Here is a 16,194-nt window from a genome sequence, read left to right as displayed (position 1 = left end):
GATTAATTTGATGAATGAATGGAATTCAAAATCAAGAGTAGAAGGAATTGCCATCTTTCTTTCAGATCACCAAGTCAAGAGTGGATGCAACAAGTCAGTATTCAGAGATGGTACACAACAAGACCCACCAGATTTGTCATTTTCACGGAGCGAGTCCCATCCATCAAACAATCATAACCACCCACGGCAAGATTTCTGAGTTCTTATTTGGTCTCAATTCATCAAGAAAAAAAAACAATACCAAACTAGAAGGTCAAAATATACCCAATTGAGCCCTTTGCCGTTCCTTCAGCTGCAACACGGGGTAAAATTAATTTGCTAATAAATCTAATCAACTGTTCATCGTCATCTCATCTCATGCGCTGGCCTTCTTTAGCTTAGCTTCCTCTCTGTCGATCTCCTCAAGCGCAGCCCAGAGCTTGGGGTCCTCATAGTCCTTGATCAGCAAGCTGGCTCCTGCTTCCAGAAGGGATTTCTCAGGGTTCCTCGTCGCCACGGCGACGACAGGCATTCCTGCTGCAACACCAGCACGTATGCCAGAAGCAGAATCCTGCAACAAGAATCTCTCATTAGTACGAATCCAAGCAGATCAGAAGAGCTCCAGCGAATTCAAGGCACCAGTGTTGATTTACCTCAAAGATGAAGGTGTGTTCTGCAGAAACCTGAAGCTCCTTGAGGGCCTTCAGGTACGGGTATGGGGCAGGCTTCGGCTGCTCACATTCACCTCCGATAATAATGGCCTGGAAGAAGTCCGAGAGGCCAAGGAGTGAGATCATGAGCTCTGCGTTAATCCTAGGGGCGTTGGTAACTGCTGCACGCTTGTAGCCGTGATCCTTGACCCACTGAACCACTTTCCCAAGGCCTTTCACATGTTCCAAGCGCTCTTTTGCCAAACTGAAGGAAAGGAACAACTAGAAATATTCAGTGGCCCATCAAGTTGTAAGTTTGTAACTAAGTACCAGTTCTCAAATGTAATGATGCAAGGTATACAGCAAATAAAAAAGAAGCAAAAATAAGTCATTGGTGAGTGGACGTCATAAGAGAGAACGGAACCCTCCACAGCCTAGTATAGTACCCAGTACCCAGTGCCGCTGCAAACTCTGAATTATTCAGCTTTCTGAAAACTAGGAGCAGGAGCACAGTATTGTACCTTCTGTATTTAGCATCCTTCTCCGCTAGGAACTTGAGCCCCTTCTCAAGCTCCCAGTCTGGGAACAAATTCTGGGCAGCCTCAGCATCACTCCTTCCAGCAATATTTTTGATGAAGAACTCATCATCTATCGGCACGCCATTGTTGTACCCAATCTGTGTATGCATAAAGCCATGTTTTCGATCACAGCTTGTTGCTTAGAGTAAAAGTGAGCGAAAGAACGTACTGCAGTCTGATTGAGAAATCGATACCTCAAGAAGCAACTCTTGGAAAGCCACATGATGGAGTGGGTCTGAATCGCAGAGAGTTCCATCAATATCAAACAGAACTGCCTGAACCGGAACAGTTGTTGCAAGAGAGCTGCAAACGATTGACAGCATCGATCAGTCGCCAGCCACCAACACTGAATGGAAAATCTCAAAGCGCGACTAATTCCCCTATTAGGACTAGGACTGTGTTCGTGCAACTCGGCAGTTTCAGTAGAGATTCAGTTGGCAATTTGGCATGTATACAATGGGTAGAAGTAGAACAATGCAATTTCCTGTGTAAAACACGCCCTAATTTTGCAAGATCTCTATTACAAGATCGATACAAGATGGATCAATAAAAGCGTTAGCTCCTACTGCACTAATGTAACACGGATCTTTTGAGCTTGTATACCAACATCGATCACGAAAAGCGTTGCCTCCTATTAGGATAATTCTGGTTTGGAGGGGACTTTGAGCTATGCTATGGTTTTGGTCTATGGAAACTCACAACATGGGCGTCTGCATGACGGATCGCAGTTCGGGAACAAGCAGATCGCGAGATGCTTATGCTTTGCTTCCTGGAGGAAAGAAAAGAAAGATAAGAAGTGATACCTGACAGTGGGATTGCCGTTGGCAGTGGGAGCCGCCATGCGCAGAGCAGGCGATCGATCCAGGATCCGGAGGGAGGGCCCCCGGGCGAGAAGACCGGCCGGCGGGGGGCGAGAGAGATGAGCGAGCTCCCTCTGTCGATCGAGGAGCAGCAGCGCCGATGGGTTTCGCGAATCTGCGTGAGTTTTTATAGAAGTGGCCTTTGGACCCCAGGAAATTTGTTTGTTTGGATCTCCCTCCCTCTCCCCTGTTTCTTTCTGTGTGGTGTGGCCCAGCAGCGGCCGCTTCATTTCGCTTGGGCCTGCTGCTCCCTGGGCCCACCAGCTTGTCTTTTCTTTCTTTTTCTATACTAAACTTCATCGCAGATTTATTTTATTTTATTTTACTTTTTCTTTTGGAAGAGAAACTGCGGGCTGATTGCATTCCACCTTGAAACTGTGGCCAAAATAAAAGTTTTGATCTTCAACGGCAAGATGGTGCAGCTCCATAGACAAAGGCAAGCAAGCCAGTGCAAATCCTCCTGGCCTCCGATGAGGAGGGCCAGGAAGGCGAGCAGGTCCGTGACCAGGGCGCTGGCCTCGGCGGTAGCTCGAGGCCCTGTCGCCGTGGCGGCAGGGGTGGTTGATGGCGCGGAAGGCGACGGCGGCGTAGAGGCAGGCGAAGCAGAGCGCCCACTGGGCGGTGACCAGGTGGAGCGCCGGGAGCGGGGGCAGTTTCTTGGCCTTGGTCCCCGTCTTCTTCACCTTGCGGGAGGCCATTGTTGGCTTTGGCCTTTGGCTGTGGAGCCGACAGCCGAGCCGGTGGATTCTTCTATAATCTATTCCAAGCTAGTAGTAGATCGATGTTTGAGGGTAAAGGAATTTGTACTCAGTGACTCATCATCAGCTACTTTCATTCATAGGGAAGAAATCAATCTACGATTACTAGTAGCTAGAATGAAGGGAAAAAAAAGAACAGCATATGACTAGCTAGCTGAAATTACATGGAGAGTACGTTGGAGTTACAAATTTGAAAGGCATGCAATGTGGAGTATGTATATAATTGCGGTGAATTTGGAAGTAAGCAATCAGCTTTGTTCGGCAGGCATGGGTTTAATCCACAGGGGGATCTAATACAGGCAGGGATTGGGTGAATCCCTCCCATGTCACCCAACCCCCTTGGGGATCCAATCCCTTCCTTCCCCTAATCCCTCTCTTCAAGCCATCATTCGGTTAATACAGGGGAATGAAATTGATTGAAAATTTTGATATGAGCAAATGAAACCGAGTAACTGACTGAAAATTCAGATATATACAAGCAAGTTCAGTACTTCAGACAACAGCAAATGAAACTGACTGAACTGAAGAACAGTTCAGCTACGAGCACCAGGAACATATTACGGTAACAATCTTTCACAGCACTAGTGTACTGACTACTGAGATTTGAACAAAACATGTACTGATGTTTCCACTCCATTCTCTAACCATACATACAGAAGTACATAAAACCAATCTGCCAGCAAGCAGAAATTGTTCAAAGCGCTATAGCAATAGCAGGTTCGAGATCTGACAGATTTGTTCACACGGCATTGCTTCAACCCCAAATTGAAGATTAACAATAACAGCAGAAATTTAGACAGGGGGGAAAGGAGTTATAGCAATTCTTCTTCACATAAGAATACAGGTTGCAGCTTCTGCTCTGGGAGCTTGGCAAAGAAATCTGATGCCAGTCTACTTCAATTCTGATTTTTGCCACCTTTTTCCCCCTTGATCCTAAACACCACCCTGAGGAGAAACATAAGAAACAAGCATATTCAATAGCCAATACAAAATCAAAAGGTAACTAAGCAGTTAACATATCAGCTGCAAGCAAACGATTCGATTCTAGTACTCCATGCTAGGATACTAGTTTTAGAAACAAGGGAGACACAATTGTAATTCTGTCCAAGAACAAAAGCAGGATAGAAAAATATGCCCCCAAGAGTCCAACACCCATACCCTACTCAGTTAATAACATGGTTCAGACTTTCAATAGAAAGTACCTCTTGGGGAGAGTACAGGATCCCAAGGATGGCAGAGGTTCGTCTTCTCCTACTCGAACCGGTGCTGAGATAATCTGCAAAGTAGACTGTTTAGATTAGAAGAGGCTTCTAGATGCTAATGTAAGTCTGAACATATAATTCAGCAAAGAGATGTTAAGTCAGAAACATACAGGTGCACAAGAAATTAAAATGCAATGTTCAATAATTCAGCAAATAGCCTACTCGCATTGTTCATATGAACACCCATTTCTAATTTCAGAAGCCATATCACTAACCATTTGACACCAGTTCTGAAGCAAGCAGCAGGTCAAATGGGACTAAGCAGGAAAGCAGTTAGGTTGCTAGTCATTTTGGTTGACTACAGATGACTAATGTCTAGGTTGGAAATTACTTGTACTGAACTGAATATGGCATTTTGGTTGACTACAGATGACTAATGTCTAGGAAGAATCCCGACCGGGCTTAACCGAAGACGCGTTCTCTCTTGGGCTTGGATTCATTCCAATCCGGGGTGACCTCAGTGGGAAGGAAGGAAGGCTGGGAATGAATGCATGTTGTAAAATGAATAATGGTGCGTGCATGTTACTCTAGCTATCTGCCATGCATCATATCTTGCCCGCCAAGCTTCTACTCCATCTCTCTGTTCACTTTGATCAGTCTCTCTCACCAGTCACCACATGCCACTTGCAAACACTTGTGACGATTAGGGGTGACAAACCCCGTACCACTTGTGACGATTTCTTGGTCATTGCTGAAAAATGATGGCTGGTATCCTGGCTGGCCACGGGTTGCTTCCGACAGCAAGATGTTGGAGAACCCAGCGAGCTCCCGCCGCCGGCGTTCACCCAAGATCACTCGGGCTCATAGGTGCAAGAAGAACAGGAGAAAAACAGAGACTTTTGGGTTGCTAACAGACAGCGTTTTCTTCTGTGAATTACTGAATATAAAGGAAAAACAAAGACTCAAACTGACTCCCTACAGCTACGGCCGGCCGCTACTCGAACGTGCCATCCCACGTTCAGCTTCCATGCCGCGCACCTCCTAAGAACCCGCTCTGCATGTCGCCATGCGCATGAGCTCCTACAGACTCGCTCACCCTCACCAACGAGGTGGCTTATTCAGCTAACACACACACACGTGCAACAGGATTACAACTAACATTCTCCTCCTAAGCCTGTTGCTTCTGTTTTACATTGACAACATCGACTCTATCGCGTAGCTCCTGGAACTTGACGCGAGCAAGTGATTTTGTCATGATGTCTGCAAGCTGGTCACCGGTAGACACTTGCTTCAGACAGATCTTCCCATCCTCCACACACTTCCTGATATAGTGAAATTTGATCTCTATATGTTTGCTCCTTTCATGGTGGACAGGATTCTTAGCCAAGTCAATGGCTGATTTGTTATCAACCCTGAGTATTGGCGCTTCAGGCTTGCCTCCAACCAGATCTTTCAGCAACCGAGCTAGCCAAACTCCCTGACAAGCACAATATGCTGCAGCTATGTACTCAGCCTCACAAGATGATAATGCCACCACCTTTTGCTTCCCTGAGTTCCATGTAATTGGACTTGAACCAAGACAATACAGCATCCCACTAGTGCTTTTCCTATCATCAATGTCACCAGCATAATCACTATCACTATAGCCAATCAGCTGATGACCATCTTTCTTTCCTCTTCTGTAGAACACACCCAGATCCAGTGTCCCAGCCACATACCTGAGCAGGTGTTTCACAGCTGCCCTGTGATCCTCCTTAGGCTCCTCCAAAAACCTGCTCACATAGTTGACTGCAAAGGTGATGTCTGGCCTTGTATTCATCAGATACCTGAGCCCTCCCACTAAGCTTCTATACTCTGTAGCATCAACTGGTGGGCACTCACTTTCCTTGCTCAACTTCAGCCTTGACTCCATGGGAACTGCACACACATTGCAATTTGACGGACCACTTCTTTCAATTAGCTTTGCAGCATAAGCAGCCTGTCCAATCTTGATCCCCTCCTCAGTCTGCTGAACTTCAAGGCCAAGATAGTATGACAATAATCCCAGATCACTCATACTGAACTTCTTTCTCATTTCTGCCTTGAACTTGTTAATTCCAGAGCAACCTGTGATGATCAGATCATCCACATACACCCCAACAATAAGCCTTGCCTCACCTGTACCACGGATGTAAACTCCATGCTCAGCTTCACTCTTCTAGAAATCAAGTGACAGCATTGTGCTATCTAGCTTGTCGTTCCAGGCCCTGGGTGCCTGTCTCATACCATAAAGCGCCTTCTTCAGTTTCAACACCTTGTGCTCTGCACCTTGAGCAACAAAACCTGCAGGTTGTTCAACGTACACCTCCTCCTGCAGATCTCCGTTTAGGAATGCGCTCTTTACGTCCATGTGATGTACCTCCCATCCCTCTTGAGCAGCCACAGCCAGCAAAACCCGAACAGACTCCAATCGAGCTACTGGTGCAAAAACTTCAGTGAAATCTATACCTGGGCGCTGCACATATCCCTTGGCCACCAGACGTGCCTTGTGCTTCACGATCGCGCCGTGCTCGTCCCTCTTAACCTTGAAAACCCACTTCAGGCCAATCGGCTTGTGGCCGGGTGGAAGGTCGACGAGGCTCCAGGTCTTGTTCTCCTCGATCGACTGCATCTCCACCTCCATGGCATGCCTCCAGCACTCCTCCTTCTCCGCCTCCTTGAAAGACGCTGGCTCCTCCGCCGACGCAAACAGCAGCTCCCCGCCGTCCAGCACACGGGGTGCCAGCCCCGGCGGAGACTTGGGCCCCAACATGTTGTCGAGCTTGCGGAACCGCACTGGGGCTCCGTCGTCGTGGTCGGCGTCCAGTGCGTCGTGGAGGTTGCTTGGTGGCGTCGCGAACTCGACAGGCTCGGGCGACGCGTGCGTCGCGATCGGTGTAGCCGTGGGCGACATCGTGGGCGCTGGCGGTGTCGTGGGCGCCCCTGCTGTCGATGGCGTCGTGACCGCGGGCGGGGAGTTCGCGGCTGCAGGACTCCCTCCTGCAGGCTCGGTGTAGACCGGGAACTCGACGGTGAACACCTCCGCGCCGCCGTCCTGCTCTCCCCCAGCTTCCCCGCCCCAGTCCCACTGGGCGTCCTCATCGAACACGACGTCGCGTGTCACGCTTACGCGCCCATTCACAGGGTTGTACACCCTGTAAGCCTTGGATCCCGCCTCATAGCCGACGAAGATCATCGGCGTGCTCCGGTCCTCGAGCTTCGTCAGATGGGGCTTCGTGTTCTTCACATGAGCAATACAACCGAAGGTGCGGAGGAAACTCACCGCGGGACGCTCGCCGTGCCAGGCCTTGTAGGGCGTCTTGCCAAAGAGGCTGCGTGTCGGCGATCTGTTGAGGATGTACACCGCCGTGTTGACAGCGTCGCCCCAAAACGCGCCCGGGAGTGCCTTCGCCTTCATCATGCTTCTTGCCATGCTGACCACCGTCTGGTTTCGGCGCTCCACGACCCAATTCTGTTGCGGAGAGTAGGGGGCCGTGAGCTGCCGCTGGACACCCTCCTCCGCGCAGTAGGCCCCGAATTCCACCGAGGTGAACTCCCCACCCCGGTCGGTGCGCAGCACCTTCAGCTTGCGGCCTGATTCCACCTCCGCCGCCGCCTTGTACCGCCGGATCGCTGCCTGCGCTTGATCCTTGCTTGCAAGAAGACAGAGCCACATGAACCTGCTCATGTCGTCTACCAGCAGTAAGAAGTAGTGATTCCCGCTTGGTGTCGTTGGCGCGATGGGCCCGCAGATGTCACCGTGCACCAAGTCGAGGACGCCTTCCGCTCTGCGCCGCGCCTGCCCCGGGAAAGAGCTCCTCCTCTGGTTCCCGGCCAAGCAGCTATCGCACACTTGATCGACATGATCAATGTGCGGCAGCCCGCGCACCATGTTGCCTTTCTCGAGTCTCCGAAGCACCTGAAAACTGATGTGGCCGAACCGCTGGTGCCAGCGCCAAGCATCATACACCCGCCGCGTCGCCAGGCACACTGGGCGGGTAATCTCGAGCCGGATGGTGTACAGGCGACTAGGGGAGCGCCGCACCCGAGCAAGAAGGCGCCTCTGTTCGTCGCGGATCCGCATCACCCCGTGTTTGATGTGGATGTCGTAGCCCTCCTCGTCCATCTGCCCCACGCTGATGAGGTTGGTGTCGAGGCGCGGGATGAAGTAGACCCCGTTGAGCTGGCGGTGCTCCCTGTTCTTGCAGGAGAACAGCACCGTCCCCCGCCCCTCAATCTTGACGACCGAGACGTCCCCGAACCGCACCGTGCCAATGACGCCGCTATCGAGCTCGAAGAAGACGGCGTGCGAGCCAGACATGTGGTTGGTCGCGCCTGTGTCGAGGTACCAGAGGGTGTTGTCGACGGATCCATCACCGTCGAGCTGCGCGAAGACCTTCGCCTCCACGAGCCGCACAGGGCCTCCAGCCTCCGGCTTCTTCGTCGCCGGCGACGGCGCGTTGACCTGCGCTGCAGGAGAGGGGAATGGAATCTGGATTGAACTCACCCTCGCCATCAGCAGCGTTCCCTCTTCTTGCTCCGCCTGGGCCACATGGGCCGCCTGGTTCTTGGGCTTTGTCGGGCACTCCCGGGCCCAGTGGCCCGTCTTCCCGCACCTTCGGCATTGGTCCGCCCCAATCTTCTGGCCTAAACCACCGCTCGAGCCGCCGCCAGACAGGGCTCGCCGCGGGCGCCCCCGGCGATTCCCGGACTTGGATCCGGAGGAGAAGCCCTCACCTCTCTGCCGCGATTGCGCCTACCACTGCTCCCGCGTGAGGTACAGCTTGACGTCGGCGCGTGGCGGCGGTGGCCCATCATCCTCGGCCTCGCACTCCTCCGCCGCACGTAGCCGCCCGCTGGCGTCCTCCAGCGTCAGCGTCGCCAGGTTCGCCGTGACCTGAATCGCAATGGCCACCTGACGCAGGGACTTGGGAACGACTCGAAGGAGCTTCTCCACCACTCTCCGTGGCGGAATCGTCTCCCCCACCGTTTCCAGTGCGGCGACGAGGTTCTGGAGTCGGAGCGTGAAGTCATCCACGCCCTCGCCGTCGGTGAAACGCATGTTCTCGAATTGCCGGAGAAGACGTTGCGCCTCCGTCTTCTGGACCTGCTCGCTGCCGATCCGCCGGTCCCCCACCGCGTTCCACGCCTCCAGCGCGGTCTGCTTCGCCGCCAACGACGCCACCATCTCCATTGGCACGACGCTCGTGATCGCGTCGAGCGCCTGGCAATCCTCATGCTCCGACACGCCGCCGGGCTCGATTGCCTGCCACAGATGGCGTGCCTTCATCTTCAGCTTCATGACCAGTGACCATTGCGTGTAGTTGGTCTTGGTCAACATCGGCCAGGTAGCCGTGCCTCCGCCAAGCTCCCGGACGACGCGCACGACCTCCTCCTTCCCGCTGCCACCAACTCCGCCGTCACCCTTGCCTGAGCCAGGTTTCTTCGGTGAGCTGGGAGGTGTCTTCTTCCCGTCGCCCGCCATGAGCGTCGCCGTCGCACTCCGCCGCGGGACCACTTGCTTCTTGTTCGCCGGCTGTCGAGGTGGGCTCACCGATCCGCCGTAGAACATGCACCAGCACACCCCTAGCCTATCTCTGATACCAATTGTTGGAGAACCCAGCGAGCTCCCGCCGCCGGCGTTCACCCAAGATCACTCGGGCTCACAGGTGGAAGAAGAACAGGAGAAAAACAGAGACTTTTGGGCTGCTAACAGACAGCGTTTTCTTCTGTGAATTGCTGAATATAAAGGAAAAACAAAGACTCAAACTGACTCCCTACAGCTACGGCCGGCCGCTACTCGAACGTGCCATCCCACGTTCAGCTTCCATGCCGCGCACCTCCTAAGAACCCGCTCTGCATGTCGCCATGCGCATGAGCTCCTACAGACTCGCTCACCCTCACCAACGAGGTGGCTTATTCAGCTAACACACACACACGTGCAACAGGATTACAACTAACATGACACTATTCTCCAAGCCCCACTCTCCGCTGTGGAGCTTTGCAAACATCTTCATGGTGCTGTTGATGAGCAGTGTGAGGAAGCGCGGCTTGCCATCTCGGCCTTGGGTGACAAAGTAGCTGCAGCATCTCGGCGGCCGCAAATTAAAGCAAGATCATCATACGGCAAGTGCGGCTAGCTGCTGCTTGCATTGCAGGAGTACGTACGTAGAAGTGTGTTGGGCTTTATGAGGCGCTGCCCTTCTTGGGCCACATACCATCATGCTAGGTGGGCTTTATGAGGCCCTGCCCCTTCTTGGGCCACAAGTGTGTTGGGCCAAAGCAATCAACCCCTCTCTTAAGAAGCTAGCTGCTAAAGAATAATACTGCAAGCGAGTGTGCCATGGCAAGGAGAGATTCTGATCCTTACTCTGCCACTCTGGTGTGGTGCTAGTAGCTCTTTGGTCCGGCCCGGTCCCCAGCGGCAAATGAAATGAAAGAAATCGGCAGGGAGGGAGGCATCGTGGAATCCGAATCCACAGCTTTGCATTGCCCTCGCTCCTAGCTTTGGCTGCCTTTCTCTTTCTTTCTTTCGCAGTCTCTCTGTTCCTACCCTTTTTTGGCCTTTTGCCTTTGTCTTTGCTTCTTCTCGAGGCCTCCTCCCCTTCCTTCCCCTTTCTGACAACATTTCATTTCATTGCCAGCAACACCAACCAACTAGCTAGTGCTACCTGGCCTGCAAGCAAGCAAGCAGGCTCGCTCTCCCGATCCCTCAGGACAACATCCATCCATCTCCCTCTGCTTGCCGGCCGGCCGGCATCTCATCTGCAGGTAAGGTATTCTTCTCCTTCTTCTTCTTCTTCATCATCATCGTCATCATCTTCTTCTTCCATCTAATCCGCGTGCTGCACGCATGCTTCCTTCCAACTCCTTTTTTCTTTTCTTTTTTCATATACAATAATAGTATCATTCTCCTTGCTTTTCTTCTTATTTCCTTCCTGCCTTCTTCTTAATTATTAGTTGCTCCCTACCCTACGCCAGCTTAGCTTAGCTTCTCGGATATTCTAGCTACTCCAAGAAATCAATCCAGCTTCACGGATCGGAAGGATATAATTAAACAAACCATGATGTGCTGCTCACACTTTTGCTAAAAGTTGGCCCTTAATCTATGCAAATATAGTAACCATGATGTGCTCCATGCATGCATCCTCCACATGATTGTCAATCCGGTGAAATTTCAGTCTTTCTTCAAAGAAAAGAAAAGAAAGAAAAAACATACTGCATGACATGTCTAGATGGACACGTCAGATCGCCCGTGCATACGTGTCACTTCAAGAAGCCTCTAGGTAGCATACATACAAAGACCATGCGTCAGTGTCCTTTTTCTTTTCGGAAGCTAGTAGTTGCTGATACCAAAGGCCCTTACGTGTCAGCTCAGCTCCATCCATTCAGCACTGTTTTTTTTTACTTTTTTTATAAAAAATACTATTCAGCAATCAGCAGTGACGACATGTTGACAAAAAGCCCAATATCTAAATAATACGTGCTTAATTGCTTGCTCAAAATCTGCACCGCTTCATTCCAACAATGTGCTTCTTGTCTGAATATATTTAATTTGCATCACCTGTTGTTCCAGTTGGAATCGGCCGGCTTCTTCTGACCCATATCATCATAATTATTGTTAATCCACACAGCGGCCCGGATGGCAGATGTGATCAAGGTACCATCACTACTTGCAGCTGCAATTTCGATGATAAGCATACTTCACCCCCCCCCCCCCCCCCAACTTGTGCAGTTGTGCTTACAATCTGATATAAACTAAGCTCAACAACTAATTTATGTAGTGACCAATCATATATGATGAGCCTCTCTCTTACTACAGTATAGTAATTCCCCAAAAATAAAGCTTCTGTGCAACTGCTGTCACACATACAGCTGCTGTATGCTTCAGGAGTAATCCTGAATATATGTTGGATCCATCATTGCAAATTCTGCAACTAGCTAGGTGCTCTGTTGCCACTATGTATGGATAGCTGTGAGTTGTGGCTGTCCTATCATCAGTCATTGCTAGCAGTTTGCCATGTCTTCACATAAAAACGCCTTGATTTATGATAACACAAGTCTATATATGCCCGGCTTAGGCCTACTTTTCTTTTGGTAATCATGTATATATTTCATACACTATTTGTTGATTGTTAATTGTAAGCAGAATGAAGTTGGATCATTTCCTCCTGGGAAGAAGATAACGGTTGTGTTTGTCATAGGTATGCTGCCCGCATGTTTTTTCTCTCTATATACGCTAATAAGCTAATAATGAAACAAATAACGTGCATATTATTTAGGGACCACAACCACGGTATATGTGCCCTGAATCTGATTCTGAACATCTTTGCGCAGGCGGCCCTGGCAGTGGCAAGGGCACTCAGTGTTCTAAGATCGTCAAACACTTTGGCTTCACCCATCTCAGCGCTGGCGATCTTCTGCGTGAGGAAGCTAAATCTGACACCGAACAGGGGTAATGCATGATCCAATAGTATCCGTCTTGATGCTGTCCACTCTGCCGCTGATCTGATTAGTACCTGTGTTTGTGTGCTGTTAGCATCATCTTGTTATATATCTTTCCGACTTTATACGTATTAACATGTCTATGTTTCACTCAGCATGATGATAAAGAATATGATGCATGAAGGAAAGCTCGTGCCGTCAGAGCTAATCGTCAAGCTACTGTTCAAGGCCATGCTTCAAAGTGGAAATGATAAGTTCCTTGTTGATGGATTCCCTCGAAATGAAGAGAACCGTCAAGCGTATGACAGCATCGTAAGATTGCCATATTTTTTCTTTCTTCTCTTCTAAATGTATGACTCAGTTGCATCAAAAAAATTATCTGCATGACTCAATTGCATCAAAAAGAAAAAGTTTGACTCTGACATGTCGGTATTTCGGTTCTAAAAGGTGCATAAGCCACATGTGTACGAGTTCGTTGTGCTAAACATAGTACTATGTCCCTTTGATTTTGTTGTGTCCTTGTTACCAGATTAGCATTGAACCTGAGTTCGTACTGTTCATCGACTGCCCAAAGGAAGAGATGGAGCGTCGCATTCTAAACCGAAATCAGGTCTCGTTCTAGTGATTTCTTATCCCCGTGTTCATATTTCTGTCACGATTGATTAATGATGTGGTCATCCACAGGGAAGAGATGATGACAACATCGACACCGCAAGGAGGCGCTTTGAAGTTTTCCAGGAGTCGACTATGCCTGTTGTTCAGTATTATGAGAAAAGGGGGAAGCTTAGAAGGGTAATTTATTTGGGACTGCTCTGATTTTTAGAGGAAATGTACACTAGAACTGAATAAATATGAACTGTGACTAACTCATTCTTACTTAGGTAAAAGCACTGTGCTCCATATTTCCCTTTCTACTCTACACATCTGTATGTAGGCCTAGCCATTCACCCTGGGATCTGGACTATTGGTTGTTATATATGTAGCAAGACTGAAAGTTGTGACCACAAACTCGACAAGCAGAAGTTTACCAGTAGTACTATGACACATAGTTCTCTATGCAGTGAAAAAGATTTACTACCGCAAATGTTTATCGTGATAAATGCTGGTGTGATGAATAACAGCTGGCCGTGTCGCATCTTCAGGTTGATGGTGCTAAATCCGCTGATGAGGTTTTTGAAGATGTAAAGGCCATATTCGTGCAGCTGAACACCCAGGTTCACATTCATGTTCCCTCTTCCAATTGCTTAGTTCAACAAATTAAACATGGCACAAGTAATTGATTCTTTGTATTGAAGCCACTTGACTTGATGATGACTGACAATTGTAATATGCTTCAAACTGTTTTCCTGGTTCGGTAGGCAAACCAGGGTGGCAATGTGAGCAGAGCACGGAGCAATCCATTCAAGCGGTTCCTGGAATTATTCTGTGGTAAGTGTTGAGGCTACCATCAGCTGCTTCCTATTATAGCTTTTGGCATCGATCCGGCATAACTCATGATTGATGGCTTCTGACTGAATATCAGGATGCTTCGGGACACAGGAGGCACCGAGGCAACAAACTGACAAATAGGATGATTGTGTGGTAGTGGTGTATATATCCTTGCTCAGTCCTCAAGGCTGGAGCAACATACAGAAAAGATTCAGAAAACATTTGCTGTGGCTGAAGTGTTGTGTGTATATCTATCTATCTATCTGGTGTGCATGTTGTGCAGATTCATCAGTGTTGTGGACCATCCATTGCCAGAGAGGCAGAGTTATGTAAAAACTAGAAAAGAAACAGTTAACCAAAAAGAGAATGGCCTTGCTCAGCTGCACCTGTCCTTGTTGGTTCAGTCCTGGAGGCTGGAGGTTGCAGGAGTCTTGTAGTCCTGGAGTTCAGAAGCGTGTCAACTCTCATCTGGGCTTGTTCAGCTTGGTGCGTCCCTGTCCCAGCTGAGATTTGTGCCATGCTCTCCACTCGAAGCCATCCGCCGCCGCGGCCTTCGTCACCTTGAGGAGAAGTGTGCCATGCTCCTGAGCCTTGGATTTTTAAACTGACACGGACCTGATGATGAAGAAGTTGCGTGTACCTGGTCCACCATGCTGATGTTGACTTACTTTCCCATTTCGCTGCTGATGTGAACTTACCTTCCTTTTCCAATGCCATCAAACTACTTGACGAATTATGGCAAGATTGAAAGGGTTGTTTCTGTTTCCTGAATTAAGCATCACAAGGAGATTGTAAGGAACGTAGACGGCGAGTAAGCCCGCCAAAAGGCATACACACACATAGTGTTTGTTCAGTTCAGACTTTCTCCAACATCATCTCTTCATTTTCCTTTGAACCCGTTTCTGTTCTCAGTCCTTTGTGTGCCCTCAATTGTTTGCTCAGACATTTCAACAAAAAGAAATTGTTTGCTCACACTCCTCAGAACAAATTCTGTCGATACAAATATACTTTCAAACACGCATGCATGCAGATTCCCTTTAGCTTTGTCCTGATATATGGAAGTAGAATGAAGCAACCAAACAATGGCTGCTACTCTATCACTTGCAGCCAGTGAAATCACTGTCCTCGTTTCTGTCAGGCTGAGATGCTGCAACCTTAGAACACAGCCATTCAGTCACTCAGTCAGAATGTCAGATGCATGGAGGATAGGAATGGTTGCTGGCTCTGCCCCCACTGTCCAAAAGGGATTTTAATTGATTTCCACCTCCACTCCTTCCTCCATGCATGCCAGCACCAGACAGATTCCATCTTTGGCATACCTTGATAAATAGCTGATGATGCTCTTGGGGTTGTTTGGTCCGCGAGGGCTAAACTTTAGCCCTATCACGTCAAAGAGAATCTTATTATTTAAAAATATTAAATAAAATCTAATTATAAAACTAATTGCAGAACTTCTAGGCTAATTCGCGAGACGAATTTAATGAGGCATATTAATCAATGATTAGCGGATAGTTACTGTAGCATCACAGTTGCAAATTATGGATTAATTAGGCTTATTAAATTCGTCTCGCGAATTAGCACCCATCTATGCAAAAAAAATTTATGTAAATTTTATTTAATACTTCTAAATGATAAAATTCTTTTTGATGCGACGGAGCTAAAATTTAGCCTTCGGAACTAAACGAGGCTAAAGTTTGGCACCTTGCTGATTGCAGTCCTGATTCTCCATCCATATAGCCGCTGTCAAAAAGCACCAGCTAGCTTTACTTATCTTATCTATCCTTTTCCTTGCAAAACAAAAAAGTCCAGTTTATTGTTTGACCCATCTGCCGTGGAGTCGTCTTTAATCTGCTAGACAAGGGCACAAGGCGTCCTCCAAATTTGTCTCTGTCGATTCTTCTTCGCCGAGTGTTGGTCGGTCCAAAGCGATATCAGCACTCTGGTGATCTCCTCAATCTCAACTGATGGTGATTTGCTGAGCACTGCTTAATCTACATGCGAATATGTTCTACTGCTACCTTTCACTTTAGTACCTACTATAGTACTATGTTCAAAAGGAAAGATGATGCTCATATTCTTCTTCTTCAGAGTCGCATTGAGTGAGAGACTCAAACTGAAAGCGAGGTTCAGTTCTGAAATTAGTCTCTTGAGCCGCTCAGTTTACAAAGAACTGACATCGCAAGTTCAGAAACTTGCATGTTGCATTACCTGAAAGAGTGACGATCCCTGCAGCTAGACACATGGGCTGCTTCAGAATGCATGTTCACAGGTTACTG

General features: G+C 48.8%; 2 protein-coding genes across 4 annotated transcripts; one reads left to right on the top strand and one right to left on the bottom strand.

The window, feature by feature from the left end:
• Nucleotides 1-98: 98 nt before the first annotated feature.
• Nucleotides 99-2,237, bottom strand: LOC112888883 (haloacid dehalogenase-like hydrolase domain-containing protein Sgpp). Its single transcript, XM_025955251.1, has 5 exons — nt 2,011-2,237; nt 1,402-1,510; nt 1,151-1,305; nt 633-894; nt 99-550 (listed from the first exon to the last, which is right to left on the bottom strand). Exons 1-5 carry the CDS (start codon nt 2,046-2,048, stop codon nt 356-358), a joined length of 759 nt encoding a protein of 252 aa, XP_025811036.1. The 5' UTR covers nt 2,049-2,237; the 3' UTR covers nt 99-355.
• Nucleotides 2,238-10,409: 8,172 nt separating this feature from the next.
• Nucleotides 10,410-14,776, top strand: LOC112888540 (UMP-CMP kinase 1-like). Of its 3 annotated transcripts, none has more exons than XM_025954767.1 (10): nt 10,410-10,816; nt 11,680-11,705; nt 12,195-12,249; nt 12,383-12,500; nt 12,646-12,802; nt 13,020-13,100; nt 13,175-13,282; nt 13,633-13,704; nt 13,849-13,918; nt 14,013-14,776. In XM_025954767.1, exons 2-10 carry the CDS (start codon nt 11,688-11,690, stop codon nt 14,057-14,059), a joined length of 726 nt encoding a protein of 241 aa, XP_025810552.1. In that variant the 5' UTR covers nt 10,410-10,816; nt 11,680-11,687; the 3' UTR covers nt 14,060-14,776. The 3 variants fall into 3 exon arrangements, with proteins under 3 accessions (XP_025810552.1, XP_025810550.1, XP_025810551.1); XM_025954765.1 differs by having other exon boundaries at nt 11,622-11,705; XM_025954766.1 differs by having other exon boundaries at nt 10,410-10,821; nt 11,622-11,705.
• The last annotated feature ends 1,418 nt before the right edge of the window (nt 14,777-16,194 follow it).

Source organism: Panicum hallii, chromosome 4 (genome assembly GCF_002211085.1).
Source record: "Panicum hallii strain FIL2 chromosome 4, PHallii_v3.1, whole genome shotgun sequence".
Lineage (NCBI taxonomy): Eukaryota > Viridiplantae > Streptophyta > Magnoliopsida > Poales > Poaceae > Panicum > Panicum hallii.
This window is presented reverse-complemented; position numbering and strand designations above follow the sequence as displayed.

Excerpts from the sequence above, each read along its gene's own strand:
- LOC112888540 (XM_025954767.1), top strand. Across the intron at positions 13,283-13,632 it reads AAAGGGGGAAGCTTAGAAGG|GTTGATGGTGCTAAATCCGC; the intron begins GTAATTTATTTG and ends TCGCATCTTCAG. Across the intron at positions 13,705-13,848 it reads TCGTGCAGCTGAACACCCAG|GCAAACCAGGGTGGCAATGT; the intron begins GTTCACATTCAT and ends CTGGTTCGGTAG.
- LOC112888883 (XM_025955251.1), bottom strand. The coding sequence starts at position 2,048 with ATGGCGGCTCCCACTGCCAACGGCAATCCCACTGTCAG. Across the intron at positions 895-1,150 it reads AAGGATGCTAAATACAGAAG|TTTGGCAAAAGAGCGCTTGG; the intron begins GTACAATACTGT and ends CCTTTCCTTCAG. Across the intron at positions 551-632 it reads AACACACCTTCATCTTTGAG|GATTCTGCTTCTGGCATACG; the intron begins GTAAATCAACAC and ends TTCTTGTTGCAG.